The 17,823-nt window shown below is 56.3% G+C and overlaps 1 protein-coding gene across 2 annotated transcripts in view; it reads right to left on the reverse strand.

Annotated features, from left to right (window-relative positions):
- LOC144785720 (RIB43A-like with coiled-coils protein 2) overlaps positions 1 to 17,823 on the reverse strand; it is a 94,868-nt gene that overhangs the window by 35,002 nt on the left and 42,043 nt on the right. For both annotated transcript variants that reach the window (XM_078664506.1, XM_078664505.1), the window contains exon 6: positions 5,061 to 5,179. In XM_078664506.1, coding sequence (XP_078520632.1) covers positions 5,061 to 5,179 — 119 coding nt within the window. The remainder of the gene's footprint in view (positions 1 to 5,060; positions 5,180 to 17,823) is intronic.

Consider the following 17,823-nt stretch of genomic DNA (forward strand, 5'->3'; position numbering starts at 1 on the left):
GGGGCCACTGCTCAGTCTTGGAGGCTTGGAATGACGTATCTCAAGACGTGAGGGGACACTGCTCAGTCTTGGGGGCTCTGAATGACGTATCTCAAGATGTGAGGGACCACTGCTCATTCTTGGGGGCTTGGAATGACGTATCTCAAGACGTGAGGGGCCACTGCTCAGTCTTGGGGCCTTGGAATGACGTATCTCAAGACGTGAGGGGACACTGCTTAGTTTTTGAGGCTCTGAATGACGTATCTGAAGACGTGAGGGGTCACTGCTCAGTCTTAGGGCTCTGAATGACGTACCTCAAGTCGTGAGGGGACCCTGCTCAGTCTTGGGGCTCTGAAAGACGTATCTCAAGACGTGAGGGGACACTGCTCAGTCTTGGGGCTGTGAATGACGTATCTGAAGACGTGAGGGGCCACTGCTCAGTCTCGGGGCTCTGAATGACGTATCTGAAGATGTGAGGGGACACTGCTCAGTCTTGGAGCTCTGAATGACGTAGCTCAAGACGTGAGGGGACACTGCTCAGTCTTGGGGGCTCTGAATGACGTATCTCAAGACGTGAGGGGCTACTGCTCAGTCTTGGAGCTCTGAATGACGTATCTCAAGACGTGAGGGGCCACTGCTCAGTCTTGGGGGCTCTGAATGACGTATCTCAAGACGTGAGGGGCCACTGCTCAGTCTTGGGGGCTCTGAATGACGTATCTGAAGACGTGAGGGGCCACTGCTCAGTCTTGGGGCTCTGAATGACGTATCTGAAGACGTGAGGGGCCACTGCTCAGTCCTGAGGCTCTGAATGACGTATCTCAAGACGTGAGGGGCCACTGCTCAGTCTTGGGGGCTCTGAAAGACGTATCTCAAGACGTGAGGGGCTACTGCTCTCTCTTGGGGGCTCTGAATACGTATCTCAAGACGTGAGGGGCCACTGCTCAGTCTTGGAGGTTTTGAATGACGTATCTCAAGACGTGAGGGGACACTGCTCACTCCTGGGGGCTCTGAATGACGTATCTCAAGACGTGAGGGGCCACTGCTCAGTCTCGGGGCTCTGAATGACGTATCTCAAGACATGAGGGGACACTGCTCAGTCTTGGGGCTCTGAATGACGTATCTCAAGACGCGGGGGGCCACTGCTCACTCCTGGGGGCTCTGAATGACGTATCTCAAGACATGAGGGGACACTGCTCAGTCTTGGGGCTCTGAATGACGTATCTCAAGACATGAGGGGACACTGCTCAGTCTTGGGGCTCTGAATGACGTATCTCAAGACGCGGGGGGCCACTGCTCAGTCTTGGAGGCTTGGAATGACGTATCTCAAGATGTGAGGGGCCACTGCTCAGTCTTGGGGGCTCTAAATGACGTATCTCAAGACGTGAGGGGACACTGCTCAGTCTTGGGGGCTTGGAATGACGTATCTGAAGACGTGAGGGGTCACTGCTCAGTCTTAGGGCTCTGAATGACGTACCTCAAGTCGTGAGGGGACACTGCTCAGTCTTGGGGCTCTGAATGACGTATCTCAAGACATGAGGGGACCCTGCTCAGTCTTGGAGGCTTTGAATGACATATCTCAAGACGTGAGGGGCCACTGCTCAGTCTTGGGGCTCTGAATGACGTATCTCAAGACGTGAGGGGACACTGCTCAGTCTTGGGGCTGTGAATGACGTATCTGAAGACGTGAGGGGCCACTGCTCAGTCTCGGGGCTCTGAATGACGTATCTGAAGATGTGAGGGGCCACTGCTCAGTCTTGGGGCTCTGAATGACGTATCTCAAGAAGTGAGGGGACACTGCTCAGTCTTGGGGGCTCTGTATGGCGTATCTCAAGACGTGAGGGGCCACTGCTCAGTCTTGGGGCTCTGAATGACGTATCTCAAGACGTGAGGGGCCACTGCTCAGTCTTGGGGCTCTGAATGACGTATCTCAAGAAGTGAGAGGGCACTGCTCGGTCTTGGGGCTCTGAATGACGTATCTCAAGACGTGAGGGGACACTGCTCAGTCTTGGAGGCTCAGAATGACGTATCTCAAGACGTGAGGGGCCACTGCTCAGTCTTGGAGGCTCAGAATGACGTATCTCAAGACTTGAGGGGACACTGCTCAGTCTTGGAGGCTCTGAATGACGTATCTCAAGACGTGAGGGGCCACTGCTCAGTCTTGGAGGCTCTGAATGACGTATCTCAAGACGTGAGGGGCCACTGCTCAGTCTTGGAGGCTTTGAATGACATATCTCAATGCATGAGGGGACACTGCTCAGTCTTGGGGCTGTGAATGAAGTATCTCAAGATGTGAGGGGCCACTGCTCAGTCTTGGGGCTGTGAATGACGTACCTCAAGTCGTGAGGGGACACTGCTCAGTCTTGGGGCTCTGAATGACGTATCTCAAGTCGTGAGGGGACACTGCTCAGTCTTAGGGCTCTGAATGACGTACCTCAAGTCGTGAGGGGTCACTGCTCAGTCTTAGGGCTCTGAATGACGTACCTCAAGTCGTGAGGGGACACTGCTCAGTCTTGGGGGCTCTGAATGACGTATCTCAAGATGTGAGGGGACACTGCTCAGTCTTGGAGCTCTGAATGACGTATCTCAAGACGTGAGGGGACACTGCTCAGTCTTGGGGGCTCTGAATGACGTATCTCAAGACGTGAGGGGCTACTGCTCAGTCTTGGAGCTCTGAATGACGTATCTCAAGACGTGAGGGGCCACTGCTCAGTCTTGGGGGCTCTGAATGACGTATCTCAAGACGTGAGGGGCCACTGCTCAGTCTTGGGGGCTCTGAATGACGTATCTGAAGACGTGAGGGGCCACTGCTCAGTCTTGGGGCTCTGAATGACGTATCTGAAGACGTGAGGGGCCACTGCTCAGTCTTGGGGCTCTGAATGACGTATCTGAAGACGTGAGGGGCCACTGCTCAGTCTTGGGGCTCTGAATGACGTATCTCAAGACGTGAGGGGCCACTGCTCAGTCTTGGGGCTCTGAATGACGTATCTCAAGACGTGAGGGGCCACTGCTCAGTCTTGGGGCTCTGAATGACGTATCTCAAGACGTGAGGGGCCACTGCTCAGTCTTGGGGGCTCTGAATGACGTATCTCAAGACGTGAGGGGACACTGTTCAGTCTTGGAGCTCTGAATGACGTATCTCAAGACGTGAGGGGCCACTGTTCAGTCTTGGAGGCTTGGAATGACGTATCTCAAGACGTGAGGGGCCACTGCTCAGTCTTGGAGGCTTTGAATGACGTATCTCAAGACGTGAGGGGCCACTGCTCAGTCTTGGGGGCTTGGAATGACGTATCTCAAGACGTGAGGGGACACTGCTCAGTCTTGGGGGCTCTGAATGACGTAGCTCAAGACGTGAGGGGACACTGCTCAGTCTTGGGGCTCTGAATGACGTATCTCAATGCATGAGGGGACACTGCTCAGTCTTGGGGGCTCTGAATGACGTATCTCAAGACGTGAGGGGCCACTGCTCAGTCTTGGGGGCTTGGAATGACGTATCTCAAGACGTGAGGGGCCACTGCTCAGTCTTGGAGGCTTTGAATGATGTATCTCAAGACGTGAGGGGCCACTGCTCAGTCTTGGAGGCTCTGAATGACGTATCTCAAGACGTGAGGGGCCACTGCTCAGTCTTGGAGCTCTGAATGACGTATCTCAAGACGTGAGGGGCCACTGCTCAGTCTTGGGGCTCTGAATGACGTATCTCAAGACGTGAGGGGCCACTGCTCAGTCTTGGGGGCTTTGAATGACGTATCTCAAGACGTGAGGGGCCACTGCTCAGTCTTGGGGCTCTGAATGACGTATCTGAAGACGTGAGGGGCCACTGCTCAGTCTTGGGGGCTTTGAATGACGTATCTCAAGACGTGAGGGGACACTGCTCAGTCTTGGAGGCTTTGACTGACGTATCTCAAGACGTGAGGGGCCACTGCTCAGTCTTGAGGGCTCTGAATGACGTATCTGAAGACGTGAGTGGCCACTGCTCAGTCTCGGGGCTCTGAATGACGTATCTCAAGACGTGAGGGGCACCTGCTCAGTCCTGGGGGCTCTGAATGACGTACGTATCTCAAGACGTGAGGGGCCACTGCTCAGTCTTGGAGGCTTGGAATGACGTATCTCAAGACGTGAGGGGCCACTGCTCAGTCTCGGGGCTCTGAATGACGTATCTCAAGACTTGAGGGGCCACTGCTCAGTCTTGAGGCTCTGAATGACGTATCTCAAGACGTGAGGGGACACTGCTCAGTCTTGGAGGTTCTGAATGACGTATCTCAAGACGTGAGGGGCCACTGCTCAGTCCTGGGGGCTCTGAATGACGTATCTCAAGACGTGAGGGGACACTGCTCAGTCTTGGAGGCTCTGAATGACGTACCTCAAGTCGTGAGGGGACACTCCTCAGTCCTGGGGGTCTGAATGACGTATCTCAAGGCGCCTGCAGCTCCTGCTCAGTCTCACATGAGACTTAAAGGCACCTTTGGGTTCCGGCATCTGCAGTTCTCTGCTGCTGTAAGGACCACAGAGATCCTGCCTAGATCTACAAGCTTCATCTTTGGGGCCTTGACCTGCCGTGGCTGATTTGACCTCTGTCCTAGCTCAACGACACCGGGAGTACTGATATGTGCTAGGTGATTTCTCCTCGGGCCTTGGACTGTTCTGTCGCATGGACCCTAGCATCCTTGTTCCATCTTTATAGATGTATTCGACCCATCATACCTTTGTGACTCGGGGCCTTGGGCTGTTCAATTCTTGTACCCCAGGGGCTTTCCTCCAGTTTGCATTGTGAGTCCAGAGGCCTGCACTGACATGTCTGTGGGACCCTAGAGGCCATGAGCAGTTCTGTCTCATGAACACAGAGGCCTGCCCTCTCATTGAGACCCTAGATGCCATGACCTGTCCTGCCTTTGTGACACCACATGGCTTGCTGTGTCTTACAGCTGTGGGCCTTGAGGCCTTGCCCTATCTTCGTGATGGTAGAGGTCATGTTCAGTTCCGTCTTGGGTCCCGAGGGCCAATGGTATGTTAGGTCTTGTTACCCCCGGGAGTCTCAGTCTGTCTTGGCGCACACTACACTCATGCAGGCCCAGGCAGCGCATTACCTGTGCTTTGTTGAAGTTCTCCGTTGCAAGGTTAATGGCCTTCCTGCAGTCCTCCTCCATGCGGGCCAAGTGCAGGGCGCGCTCGTCCAGTTCCATTCGCTTCTTGTCAAAGAGATTATCTGCAAGGAAGAATATTGTCACAGCAACCAATGATGTGCGACAAGAAGCTGACGCTTGTAACTGAGCAGAGTTCATGCTAAATTCATGCACACAACACCCAGAGGGTTATGCTACCGGTAACTCATCTTACCAGCTCTGGACTCCCAGCATCATGAGAGTTCTGAGACGGTAAGATGATTTACCTGTAGCATTACTCTCATGATGCTGGGAGCCCCTGACTCCCAGCATTATGAGAGTTATGCTAAAAGTAACTAATTTTACTGGTTCGGGAATCCTAGCGTCATGAGAGTTACACTACAGGTAACTCATCTTACCGGTTACGGCCCCCATGACACAGATAACAAACATTGCAGGTTCAAGCCTCTCAACATCATCCAAGCTACACAAGAGGTAACACGTTATATAGAGTCAGGATTCAGTACTCACAGAGTGTCACAGAGTTCTCAGAGGCTCACAACTCAGAAAACAGAGCTAGCCCTTGGTTTATACACAGCAGAGATATCTCTTTTAAATTACACAGATTTAATCATTCACAAGCCAGAGGCAGAGCTTTTCCTGGAGTTATAGAGCTCTGGTGTCAGCAGCGAAAGGTTTATCAGAGAGGTCGGGCGGCTTCAGCAACTCTGCCTTCGAGCACCTTCACTAACTACGCACTGGACACCTTCACCTGGGGCTGGATTGTCACATACAGACGGCCTTGCTGTCACCTAAACTAGATTCATGGGGCTCATGTGATCCCTCTGCCTTTATTTAGTTCAGGGTGCCAATGCCTGAGAAATTAGTATCTCTCAGACCTCTAGAGTACTGGAGTGCAACCCAGAGGCTAAGGAAAGGGCGAGTCCCTCGACTTTGGGGGTCACAGATGCATCAAGAAGCCAAAGGACAAGTGACAGTTCCGTCTCCTCTGGATCGCACTTTATCACGTTCTCCGTAGAGGCCTGGCACACTTAGGGCACTTCCCAAAGTGCTTTCCTCTGCAGGGTTCTAAGACACAGGCAGGGACTGCGCTCTTCTTCCTGGGGGCAGCAAGGTCCTGCATGGAAAGTATAACCAATATACCAGAGACTCAGGCAAATATTTCTGCCCTAGGTATTCATTTTCCAAACTTTGGTTTTTAAGCGCATTAGTCTACTTAGTTAATCTAAAGTTAACCAAGGCACTCTCTGTCCGAAAGCACAGGACAAGAACTTGCTGTGCTCTGTGACATGGAGCATCTGTTAAAACTATTTGTCCATAAGTTGCTTTGTGGATGAGGTTTACACCAAGTCGCCATCACTCCAGCTGCTGGTCTTCAGCTATCAGTCCCATGACCTCTGGCAGAAAGGAACATAGAGAAAGAACCTCTGATAATCCACCATCAGTCCAGCACTCAAGGGATCAAAGCATCTGAGATTCCTGCAAGTGCAGTTACCTGCGTTCTTACTTGGTGCTGGGACACACACTCTTAGACGCACACAGACACATGGACAGTGGTTACCTGTGTACTCGCCCTGTGCTTGGGCACACACTCTTAGACGCACACAGACACATGGACAGTGGTTACCTGTGTACTCGCTCTGTGCTTGGACACACACTCTTAGACGCACACAGACACATGGACAGTGGTTACCTGTGTACTCGCTCTGTGCTTGGACACACACTCTTAGACGCACACAGACACATGGACAGTGGTTACCTGTGTACTCGCTCTGTGCTTGGACACACACTCTTAGACGCACACAGACACATGGACAGTGGTTACCTGTGTACTCGCCCTGTGCTTGGACACACACTCTTAGACGCACACAGACACATGGACAGTGGTTACCTGTGTACTCGCTCTGTGCTTGAACACACACTCTTAGACGCACACAGACACATGGACAGTGGTTACCTGTGTACTCGCTCTGTGCTTGGGCACACACTCCTAGATGCACACAGACACATGGACAGTGGCTACCTGTGTACTCGCTCTGTGCTTGGGCACACACTCTTAGACGCACACAGACACATGGACAGTGGTTACCTGTGTACTCGCTCTGTGCTTGGGCACACACTCTTAGACGCACACAGACACATGGACAGTGGTTACCTGTGTACTCGCCCTGTGCTTGGGCACACACTCTTAGACGCACACAGACACATGGACAGTGGTTACCTGTGTACTCGCTCTGTGCTTGGACACACACTCTTAGACGCACACAGACACATGGACAGTGGTTACCTGTGTACTCGCTCTGTGCTTGGACACACACTCTTAGACGCACACAGACACATGGACAGTGGTTACCTGTGTACTCGCTCTGTGCTTGGACACACACTCTTAGACGCACACAGACACATGGACAGTGGTTACCTGTGTACTCGCCCTGTGCTTGGACACACACTCTTAGACGCACACAGACACATGGACAGTGGTTACCTGTGTACTCGCTCTGTGCTTGAACACACACTCTTAGACGCACACAGACACATGGACAGTGGTTACCTGTGTACTCGCCCTGTGCTTGGACACACACTCTTAGACGCACACAGACACATGGACAGTGGTTACCTGTGTACTCGCTCTGTGCTTGAACACACACTCTTAGACGCACACAGACACATGGACAGTGGTTACCTGTGTACTCGCTCTGTGCTTTGACACACACTCTTAGACGCACACAGACACATGGTCAGTGGTTACCTGTGTACTCGCTCTGTGCTTGGGCACACACTCTTAGACGCACACAGACACATGGACAGTGGTTACCTGTGTACTCGCCCTGTGCTTGGACACACACTCTTAGACGCACACAGACACATGGACAGTGGTTACCTGTGTACTCGCTCTGTGCTTGAACACACACTCTTAAACGCACACAGACACATGGACAGTGGTTACCTGTGTACTCGCTCTGTGCTTGGGCACACACTCTTAGACGCACACAGACACATGGACAGTGGTTACCTGTGTACTCGCCCTGTGCTTGTACACACACTCTTAGACGCACACAGACACATGGACAGTGGTTACCTGTGTACTCGCTCTGTGCTTGGGCACACACTCATAGAAGCACACAGACACATGGACAGTGGTTACCTGTGTACTCGCCCTGTGCTTGGGCACACACTCTTAGACGCACACAGACACATGGACAGTGGTTACCTGTGTACTCGCTCTGTGCTTGGGCACACACTCCTAGATGCACACAGACACATGGACAGTGGTTACCTGTGTACTCGCCCTGTGCTTGGGCACACACTCTTAGACGCACACAGACACATGGACAGTTATTACCTGTGTACTCGCTCTGTGCTTGGGCACACACTCTTAGACGCACACAGACACATGGACAGTGGTTACCTGTGTACTCGCTCTGTGCTTGGGCACACACTCTTTGACGCACACAGACACATGGACAGTGGTTACCCGTGTACTCGCTCTGTGCTTGGGCACACACTCTTAGACGCACACAGACACATGGACAGTGGTTACCCGTGTACTCGCTCTGTGCTTGGACACACACTCTTAGACGCACACAGACACATGGACAGTGGTTACCTGTGTACTCGCCCTGTGCTTGGGCACACACTCTTAGACGCACACAGACACATGGACAGTGGTTACCTGTGTACTCGCCCTGTGCTTGGACACACACTCTTAGACGCACACAGACACATGGACAGTGGTTACCTGTGTACTCGCTCTGTGCTTGGACACAGACTCTTAGACGCACACAGACACATGGACAGTGGTTACCTGTGTACTCGCTCTGTGCTTGGACACACACTCTTAGACGCACACAGACACATGGACAGTGGTTACCTGTGTACTCGCCCTGTGCTTGGACACACACTCTTAGACGCACACAGACACATGGACAGTGGTTACCTGGGTACTCGCCCTGTGCTTGGACACACACTCTTAGACGCACACAGACACATGGACAGTGGTTACCTGTGTACTCGCTCTGTGCTTGGGCACACACTCTTAGACGCACACAGACACATGGACAGTGGTTACCTGTGTACTCGCCCTGTGCTTGGACACACACTCTTAGACGCACACAGACACATGGACAGTGGTTACCTGTGTACTCGCTCTGTGCTTGGACAGACACTCTTAGACGCACACAGACACATGGACAGTGGTTACCTGTGTACTCGCTCTGTGCTTGGACACACACTGTTAGACGGAGACCTGAAGGGTCGGCCGAGCACAGTGATCGCACAGACAGGTAACTTCCCCCCCCACAGATGGACACCACACAAAGATCAGGGTAACACCTTTTATAGGCACTTCTGGTAGTAGAGTGGTATGATACAAGGCGTTCAGGACACGATGATCCTCTCAATTCTAGTCTCTAGTAAGGGAAGGGGGTAGCGGGACAGTCTTGGTACCCACGGGTACGGAGGTGTAACGGTGATAGCTCACAATCCTCGAGCTCGGTGTTCGGATGGGTCAGACCGCGGCCGCGCCGGCAGGGCCCGAAGAGGTCGTAGGTGGCAACGGGCCGCGGCAGCGCCAGCAGGTCCCAACGAGGATGAAGGTTACGACGGGCCGCGGCAGCGCCAGCAGGTCCCACGAGAATGCAGGTTGCAACGGGCCGCGGCAGCGCCAGCAGGTCCCACGAGGATGGAGGTTTCTACGGGCCGCGGCAGCGCCAGCAGGTCCCACGAGGATGAAGATTGCAGAGGGCCGCGGCAGCGCCAGCAGGTCCCACGAGGATGAAGGTTGCAGAGGGCCGCGGCAGCGCCAGCAGGTCCCACGAGAATGAAGGTTGCAGAGGGCCGCGGCAGCGCCAGCAGGTCCCACGAGGATGAAGGTTGCAGAGGGCCGCGGCAGCGCCAGCAGGCAGGGCAATAGTTCACAAGGCAGGGCTGTGGCAGCGCCAGCAGTCCGTCAAGGATGAGTTCTTCTCGGTGTCTCTCGACTCCAGGATACAACTGCCTTCCTGTCCTGGGGCTGCCTCAGTTATAGGTCTGGCGCCCTTTGATGTCCGGACCCTCGCTCTTGGAGGTCGGGAGGTCTGGGATGGAGGACTCCAGACACCCAGCAGGGGGGCGGAGCCAGCGCCCAAGGAGGCTGGGGGTGCTCGGCACCTGGCGGGGGAGAGCCATCGACACTTCGTACTCCCATTGACCTGCCAAGTGGGCCGTTCACCTCCTGGGTGGAGGGAGGTGCCGGGATGTCGGGGCCTGGCCAGGCCCAGGGTTGGGGTCGGGCTGAGGCCGCGCGGCCGCGTGGTGCCGTGTCCAAGATGGCGGCTGGGCCGGGCAATGGTGCTGACGGTGGCCCGGGCCCTGTCCTGCGGGGAGGGAGCGAGCCCTTCATGTGGCCTGTCCAACATGCGTCCCCCCCAGCTGAAGGCGGGGAGAGTCACCCATCTTCTTGGGGACTTTCCTCGTCGAGGCGGAAAAAGCGGGACAGGCCATCCGCGTTGGCGTGGTCTTGGCCAGGGCGATGTTCCACAGTGAAGTCCATCCCCTGCAGGGAGATGGACCATCGCAATAGTTTGGGGTTCTCCCCCCGCATCTGCATGAGCCATTGCAGGGGCCGATGGTCCGTCTGTACCCGGAAATGGGTTCCGAAGAGGTATGGCCGGAGCTTCTTGAGGGCCCATACCACCGCGAAGGCCTCTCGCTCAATGGTGCTCCAGCGCTGTTCTCGGGGCAGTAGGCGTCTGCTGATGAAGGCCACTGGTTGGTCCACTCCTTCGGGGTTCAGTTGGGAGAGGACGGCCCCAATACCATGGTCGGAGGCATCGGTCTGCACGATGAACTCGCGGCTGTAGTCGGGGGCCTGGAGCACAGGAGCGGTGCACATGGCGGCCTTCAGCGTCTCGAAGGCTGCTTGACAGTCGGGAGTCCAGTTGACTCTTTTTGGGTGGTTCTTAGACGTGAGCTCCGTGAGGGGCCCCACAATGCTGCCATAGTCCCTTACAAACCGCCGGTAGTATCCGGTGAGCCCCAGGAAGGCTCGGACCTCGGTTTGTGTCTCGGGGGGTTGCCAGGACTGAATGGCAGCTACCTTGAGTTGGAGGGGGGCCACCAGACCGCTCCCCACTTGGTGTCCGAGGTAGGTCACGGACCCCTGGCCGATTTGGCACTTGCTGGCTTTTATGGTGAGGCCGGCCTGTTGGAGGGCCTGCAGGACCTCTCTGAGGTGGTGGAGGTGATCCGCCCAGTGGCGGCTGTATACCGCGATGTCGTCCAGGTAGGCGGCGCTGAATTCTTCGAGGCCCGCCAATACCTGGTTCACCAGTCTTTGAAAAGTGGCTGGAGCGTTTTTCATGCCGAAGGGCATCACTCTGAAATGGTAGTGCCCATCCGGGGTGGAGAAAGCGGAACGTTCTTGGGCTCTGGGGGTGAGGCCGATCTGCCAGTAGCCCGCTGTCAGGTCGAAGATGCTTAGGTAGCGGGCTGCCCCCATGCGGTCGACTAGTTCATCTGCTCGGGGGATAGGGTGAGCGTCCGTACGGGTGACCGCGTTCAGCCCCCGATAGTCAATGCAGAACCGGAGTTCAGGGGTGGTGCCCGGGGCCGCGGCCTTGGGGACCAGGACGACCGGGCTGGCCCAGGGACTGTCCGAAGGTTCGATGACTCCGAGGGCGAGCATCTTGGAGACTTCTTCTTGGATGCATGTACGTACCCGATCCGGTACTCGGTACGCCCGGTGTCGAACAGGAGGACTGTCCCCCGTGTCCACGTCGTGCAGGCACCAGGAGGTGACTCCGGGTGCGAGAGAGAACAGGTTTGCGAACGGCAGCAGGAGGGCCCGGCAATCTTGACGCTGCTCTGGGGTCAGGGCCTCAGAGAGTCGGACCCCGTCCACCGAACCATCTCTTTCCCGGGTCCTCAGTAGGTCAGGGAGGGGCTCGGAGTCTCCTTCCGCGCCACTGTCGGTAGCCATCAGCAGGCTGAGCTCTGAGCGCACGAAGTGGGGTTTGAGTCGGTTGGCGTGGAGGACCCGGAGGGGGTTCCGGGGGGACTCCAGGTCGATGAGATAGGTGACGGGGCTCCTGCGCTCGATCACCTTGAAGGGCCCCGTCCATTTGTCCTGCAAGGCACATGGTTCGATGGGGGACATCACCCATACCTGCTGACCCGGTTCAAACTCGATGGAGGAGGCATGTTGGTCGTACCACTTCTTCATGTCTTCTTGACTGGCCTCCAGATTGGCTTTAGCGATCTCCCTGAATTTCCGGGTCTGATTACGGAGGGTCAGGAGGTATTTGTAGACGTCCGGAGGGGTCTTTAGGGGGGCCATTTCCCATTCCTCCTTCACTAGGCTGAGAGGCCCGCGAACGGGGTGTCCGTACAGGAGTTCGAAGGGGCTGAAGCCGAGGGACTTCTGGGGGACTTCTCGGTAGGCGAAGAGGAGGCACGGTAGTAGCACGTCCCACTGGCGGCGTAGGGGTTCTTCCAGCCCCATGATCATCCCCTTGAGGGTGCGGTTGAACCGCTCGACCAGCCCGTTCCCCTGGGGGTGATAGGGGGTGGTGAATCGGTAAGTGACTCCGCACTGCTGCCAGAGGGATTTCATATACTTTGAAATAAAGTTCGTACCCCTGTCGCTGACGACTTCCCGGGGGAAGCCCACTCGAGAGAAGATCCCCATTAAGGCTCGACCCACTACTGGGGCTGTTATCGTACGAAGGGGGACCGCCTCAGGATAGCGGGTAGCGTGATCCACCAGGACCAGGATGAAGCGATGTCCCTGTGCTGTTCGGGGGTCCAGGGGCCCCACAATGTCTATTCCCACCCTTTCGAACGGGGTGGTCACCACGGGGAATGGTTGTAGGGGTGCCTTGAGTTTGCGGCCGCTCTTCCCACTGGCCTGGCAGGTCGGGCAGGACCGGCAATGGTGGGATACGTCATTTCTCATTTTGGGCCAAAAAAAGTGAGTCACCAGGCGGTGGTAGGTCTTGTCTTGGCCCAGGTGCCCGGCCAGGGGGACATCATGGGCTAGGTTCAACAGGAAGTCTCTGAAGTGGAGGGGCACCACTAGCACTCGCCCGGCCCCCAGTTCTGCGATTTTCTGTTCGCTGTACAAGAGATCATTGTCCCAATAAACCCAGTGGGCCCCGGTGGTGTCTCCTTGGCTCTGGGCGAGCGCTTGCTGTCGCAATCCCTCGAGGGAGGGGCAGGTCTTTTGCTCCTGCCGGAATTGTTCCTGGGTGGGCCCCCCTTCTTGACGCCACTGAGCCAGGTCGGGAAGCTCGGGGGGCTGTGTGGACCCCTCTGGGGTGGGGTCCGGGTGGTCGGTCTGGAGGAAGTCTTCTTCTGGAGTGATCGAGGGCGGAGGTGCTGCCCATTCTGGTTCTTCTGGTCTAGGGATGGTGCGGGTGGCCATGGACCGGGTGGTTACGCACGCCCAGTCCGGGAGACCCAACATCCCCAGATGCTCTCTTCTTTCCACAGCGGCCCACGGGGAGCTCTCGAGATCGTTCCCCAGGAGGCAGTCTACGGGGGCATCGTCACGGACAGTTACTTTCAGCATGCCGGACACTCCTCCCCATTCGAAGGGGACGCAGGCCATCCGACACAGGCTCTCTGAGTTATCTGCCGATCGGACGGGGCAAAGTACGTTTGGTAGGATTTGTTCCGGGGTTACCAGGTGACAGCGGACGGCCGTCACACTGGCCCCGGTGTCACGCAGGGCCTCGGCCTTGCGCCCATTGATGCTCACCCATTGGCTGTACTTCCGAGTGTTGGCGGGCAGGGGAGTCCGCGGGACCATGTCTCTTCCTCCTAGGCATGCCAGGGTCATGGCGGCGGGTTCCCACTCGAACTGCTCCGACTCATAGGTCTCCGTGTCTTCGGAGACTTGTTCTTCTCCCAGGGCGGCGGCCGCCATTTGGCGGGGCCCGGGGGCCTGGTTCTTCGGGCAGGTCGGGTCACTGGCATAGTGGCCGACTCGCTGGCATCGATGACACGTCACGTTAGCTCGGAACCCCGGGCGCATCGGGGGGTTTCCCCGGCCTGCTGGGGCCGGGGTGGCGTTAGTGGGTGCGGTCGGGGCGGCGTCTCTGCCCCGGCCCGGGCCTCCTCCTCCTCCTCGGGGACGATGGTGACCTTGGTTGGTTCTGTTCTGCTCATTCGGCCCACTCCGGGCCACTCGGGCGCTCTCCCACCGGTCAGCCTCGGTGGCGAGCTGCCGGGGTTCAGTCAATTTACTGTCGAGGAGGTGCTGCCTGAGCTCGACAAAGCAGTTGTTGGAGAGGTGCTCCCACACAATGAGATTGAAGAGTTGTTCGTAAGTGGTTACGTTGTTACCCTTGATCCACCCCTCGAAGGCTCGGCTGAAATAGTTCACGTATTCCAACCACGTCGTACCTGGGATCCGGGTGCAGTTGCGGAACCTCTGGCGGTACATTTCGGGTGTAAGTCCATATCGACTGAGGAGGGCGGCCTTCATGTGGTCATAGGACGTCATTTGATGGTCCGGAAGTTGCAGCAGGGCATCACGACCCTCGTTGACGAATCTCCCCCATAGACCGGCTCCCCAGTCACTTCGAGCGACTCGGTGGGCGGTCATGGCAATCTCATAGGCCTTGAACCACTGCTGTATGTCGTCGTGCCGGTGATATTCTCGGACCACATCCTTGGGGATGTGGACCTTCTGCTCGGTAGGACCCGGGGAGTGCGGTTGCTCGGGCACCCCTAGGTTTTTGTTCAGTTTGCGTATTTCTATCTCCGCTAGTTTGCACTCGTGCTCGTATGCCAGTCTTTTTTCTTCGAGGTCTCTCTGTCTCTGTTTTTCCTCTCGCTCTTCTCTGAGCCGTAAGTGTTCTAAGTTTATTTTTTGTTCCGCCAGTTTCAATTCTCCGTCTAATCTGAGTCGTGCCAAGTCTAACTCGTGTAATCTATTTTTTTCCCGCTCTTGGATCTCTTCATGGGAGGGGCCTGTTCTCCGTTCCTCCGTCCGGGTGGTGTTGACTTCCGGGGCTGCGGGGTCCCGGGGGGTTGCGGTATTTGTCTCTGTCCAGGCCTCTAGGGCGTTTTTGAAGTCTTCTTTTGTGCTTAGCCCGGTGGTAGCAATGCCTAAGTCCATGCAAAATTGTTTGAGCTCTCGGTGGTTGTATTCTTCCAGCTTTTCCATCTGGAACTTCTCCGCCGATCCGTTCTCTTTGGTCGTCATTGTGGTTTTAGTCGTAGGGTGAGTTACTGTCTGTACGGTACGCGTTGGTTCGGATCCCGCCGCTGCCACCAATGTTAGACGGAGACCTGAAGGGTCGGCCGAGCACAGTGATCGCACAGACAGGTAACTTCCCCCCCCACAGATGGACACCACACAAAGATCAGGGTAACACCTTTTATAGGCACTTCTGGTAGTAGAGTGGTATGATACAAGGCGTTCAGGACACGATGATCCTCTCAATTCTAGTCTCTAGTAAGGGAAGGGGGTAGCGGGACAGTCTTGGTACCCACGGGTACGGAGGTGTAACGGTGATAGCTCACAATCCTCGAGCTCGGTGTTCGGATGGGTCAGACCGCGGCCGCGCCGGCAGGGCCCGAAGAGGTCGTAGGTGGCAACGGGCAGCGGCAGCGCCAGCAGGTCCCAACGAGGATGAAGGTTACGACGGGCCGCGGCAGCGCCAGCAGGTCCCACGAGAATGCAGGTTGCAACGGGCCGCGGCAGCGCCAGCAGGTCCCACGAGGATGGAGGTTTCTACGGGCCGCGGCAGCGCCAGCAGGTCCCACGAGGATGAAGATTGCAGAGGGCCGCGGCAGCGCCAGCAGGTCCCACGAGGATGAAGGTTGCAGAGGGCCGCGGCAGCGCCAGCAGGTCCCACGAGGATGAAGGTTGCAGAGGGCCGCGGCAGCGCCAGCAGGTCCCACGAGGATGAAGGTTGCAGAGGGCCGCGGCAGCGCCAGCAGGCAGGGCAATAGTTCACAAGGCAGGGCTGTGGCAGCGCCAGCAGTCCGTCAAGGATGAGTTCTTCTCGGTGTCTCTCGACTCCAGGATACAACTGCCTTCCTGTCCTGGGGCTGCCTCAGTTATAGGTCTGGCGCCCTTTGATGTCCGGACCCTCGCTCTTGGAGGTCGGGAGGTCTGGGATGGAGGACTCCAGACACCCAGCAGGGGGGCGGAGCCAGCGCCCAAGGAGGCTGGGGGTGCTCGGCACCTGGCGGGGGAGAGCCATCGACACTTCGTACTCCCATTGACCTGCCAAGTGGGCCGTTCACCTCCTGGGTGGAGGGAGGTGCCGGGATGTCGGGGCCTGGCCAGGCCCAGGGTTGGGGTCGGGCTGAGGCCGCGCGGCCGCGTGGTGCCGTGTCCAAGATGGCGGCTGGGCCGGGCAATGGTGCTGACGGTGGCCCGGGCCCTGTCCTGCGGGGAGGGAGCGAGCCCTTCATGTGGCCTGTCCAACACACACTCTGAGACGCACACAGACACATGGACAGTGGTTACCTGTGTACTCGCTCTGTGCTTGGACACACACTCTTAGACGCACACAGACACATGGACAGTGGTTACCTGTGTACTCGCCCTGTGCTTGGACACACACTCTTAGACGCACACAGACACATGGACAGTGGTTACCTGTGTACTCGCTCTGTGCTTGGACACACACTCTTAGACGCACACAGACACATGGACAGTGGTTACCTGTGTACTCGCCCTATTGCTTGGACACACACTCTTAGACGCACACAGACACATGGACAGTGGTTACCTGTGTACTCGCTCTGTGCTTGGACACACACTCTTAGACGCACACAGACACATGGACAGTGGTTACCTGTGTACTCGCCCTGTGCTTGGACACACACTCTTAGACGCACACAGACACATGGACAGTAGTTACCTGTGTACTCGCCCTGTGCTTGGACACACACTCTTAGACGCACACAGACACATGGACAGTGGTTACCTGTGTACTCGCTCTGTGCTTGGACACACACTCTTAGACGCACACAGACACATGGACAGTGGTTACCTGTGTACTCGCTCTGTGCTTGGACACACACTCTTAGACGCACACAGACACATGGACAGTGGTTACCTGTGTACTCGCCCTGTGCTTGGACACACACTCTTAGACGCACACAGACACATGGACAGTGGTTACCTGTGTACTCGCTCTGTGCTTGGGCACACACTCTGGCTCACACAGACACATGGACAGTGGTTACCTGTGTACTCGCTCTGTGCTTGGACACACACTCTTAGACGCACACAGACACATGGACAGTGGTTACCTGTGTACTCGCTCTGTGCTTGGACACACACTCTTAGACGCACACAGACACATGGACAGTGGTTACCTGTATACTCGCCCTGTGCTTGGGCACACACTCTTAGACGCACACAGACACATGGACAGTGGTTACCTGTGTACTCGCCCTGTGCTTGAACACACACTCTTAGATGCACACAGACACATGGACAGTGGTTACCTGTGTACTCGCTCTGTGCTTGGACACACACTCTTAGACGCACACAGACACATGGACAGTGGTTACCTGTGTACTCGCTCTGTGCTTGGACACACACTCTTAGACGCACACAGACACATGGACAGTGGTTACCTGTGTACTCGCCCTGTGCTTGGACACACACTCTTAGACGCACACAGACACATGGACAGTGGTTACCTGTGTACTCGCTCTGTGCTTGAGCACACACTCTGGCTCACACAGACACATGGACAGTGGTTACCTGTGTACTCGC

Source organism: Lissotriton helveticus, chromosome 10, assembly GCF_964261635.1.
Source record: "Lissotriton helveticus chromosome 10, aLisHel1.1, whole genome shotgun sequence".
NCBI lineage: Eukaryota > Metazoa > Chordata > Amphibia > Caudata > Salamandridae > Lissotriton > Lissotriton helveticus.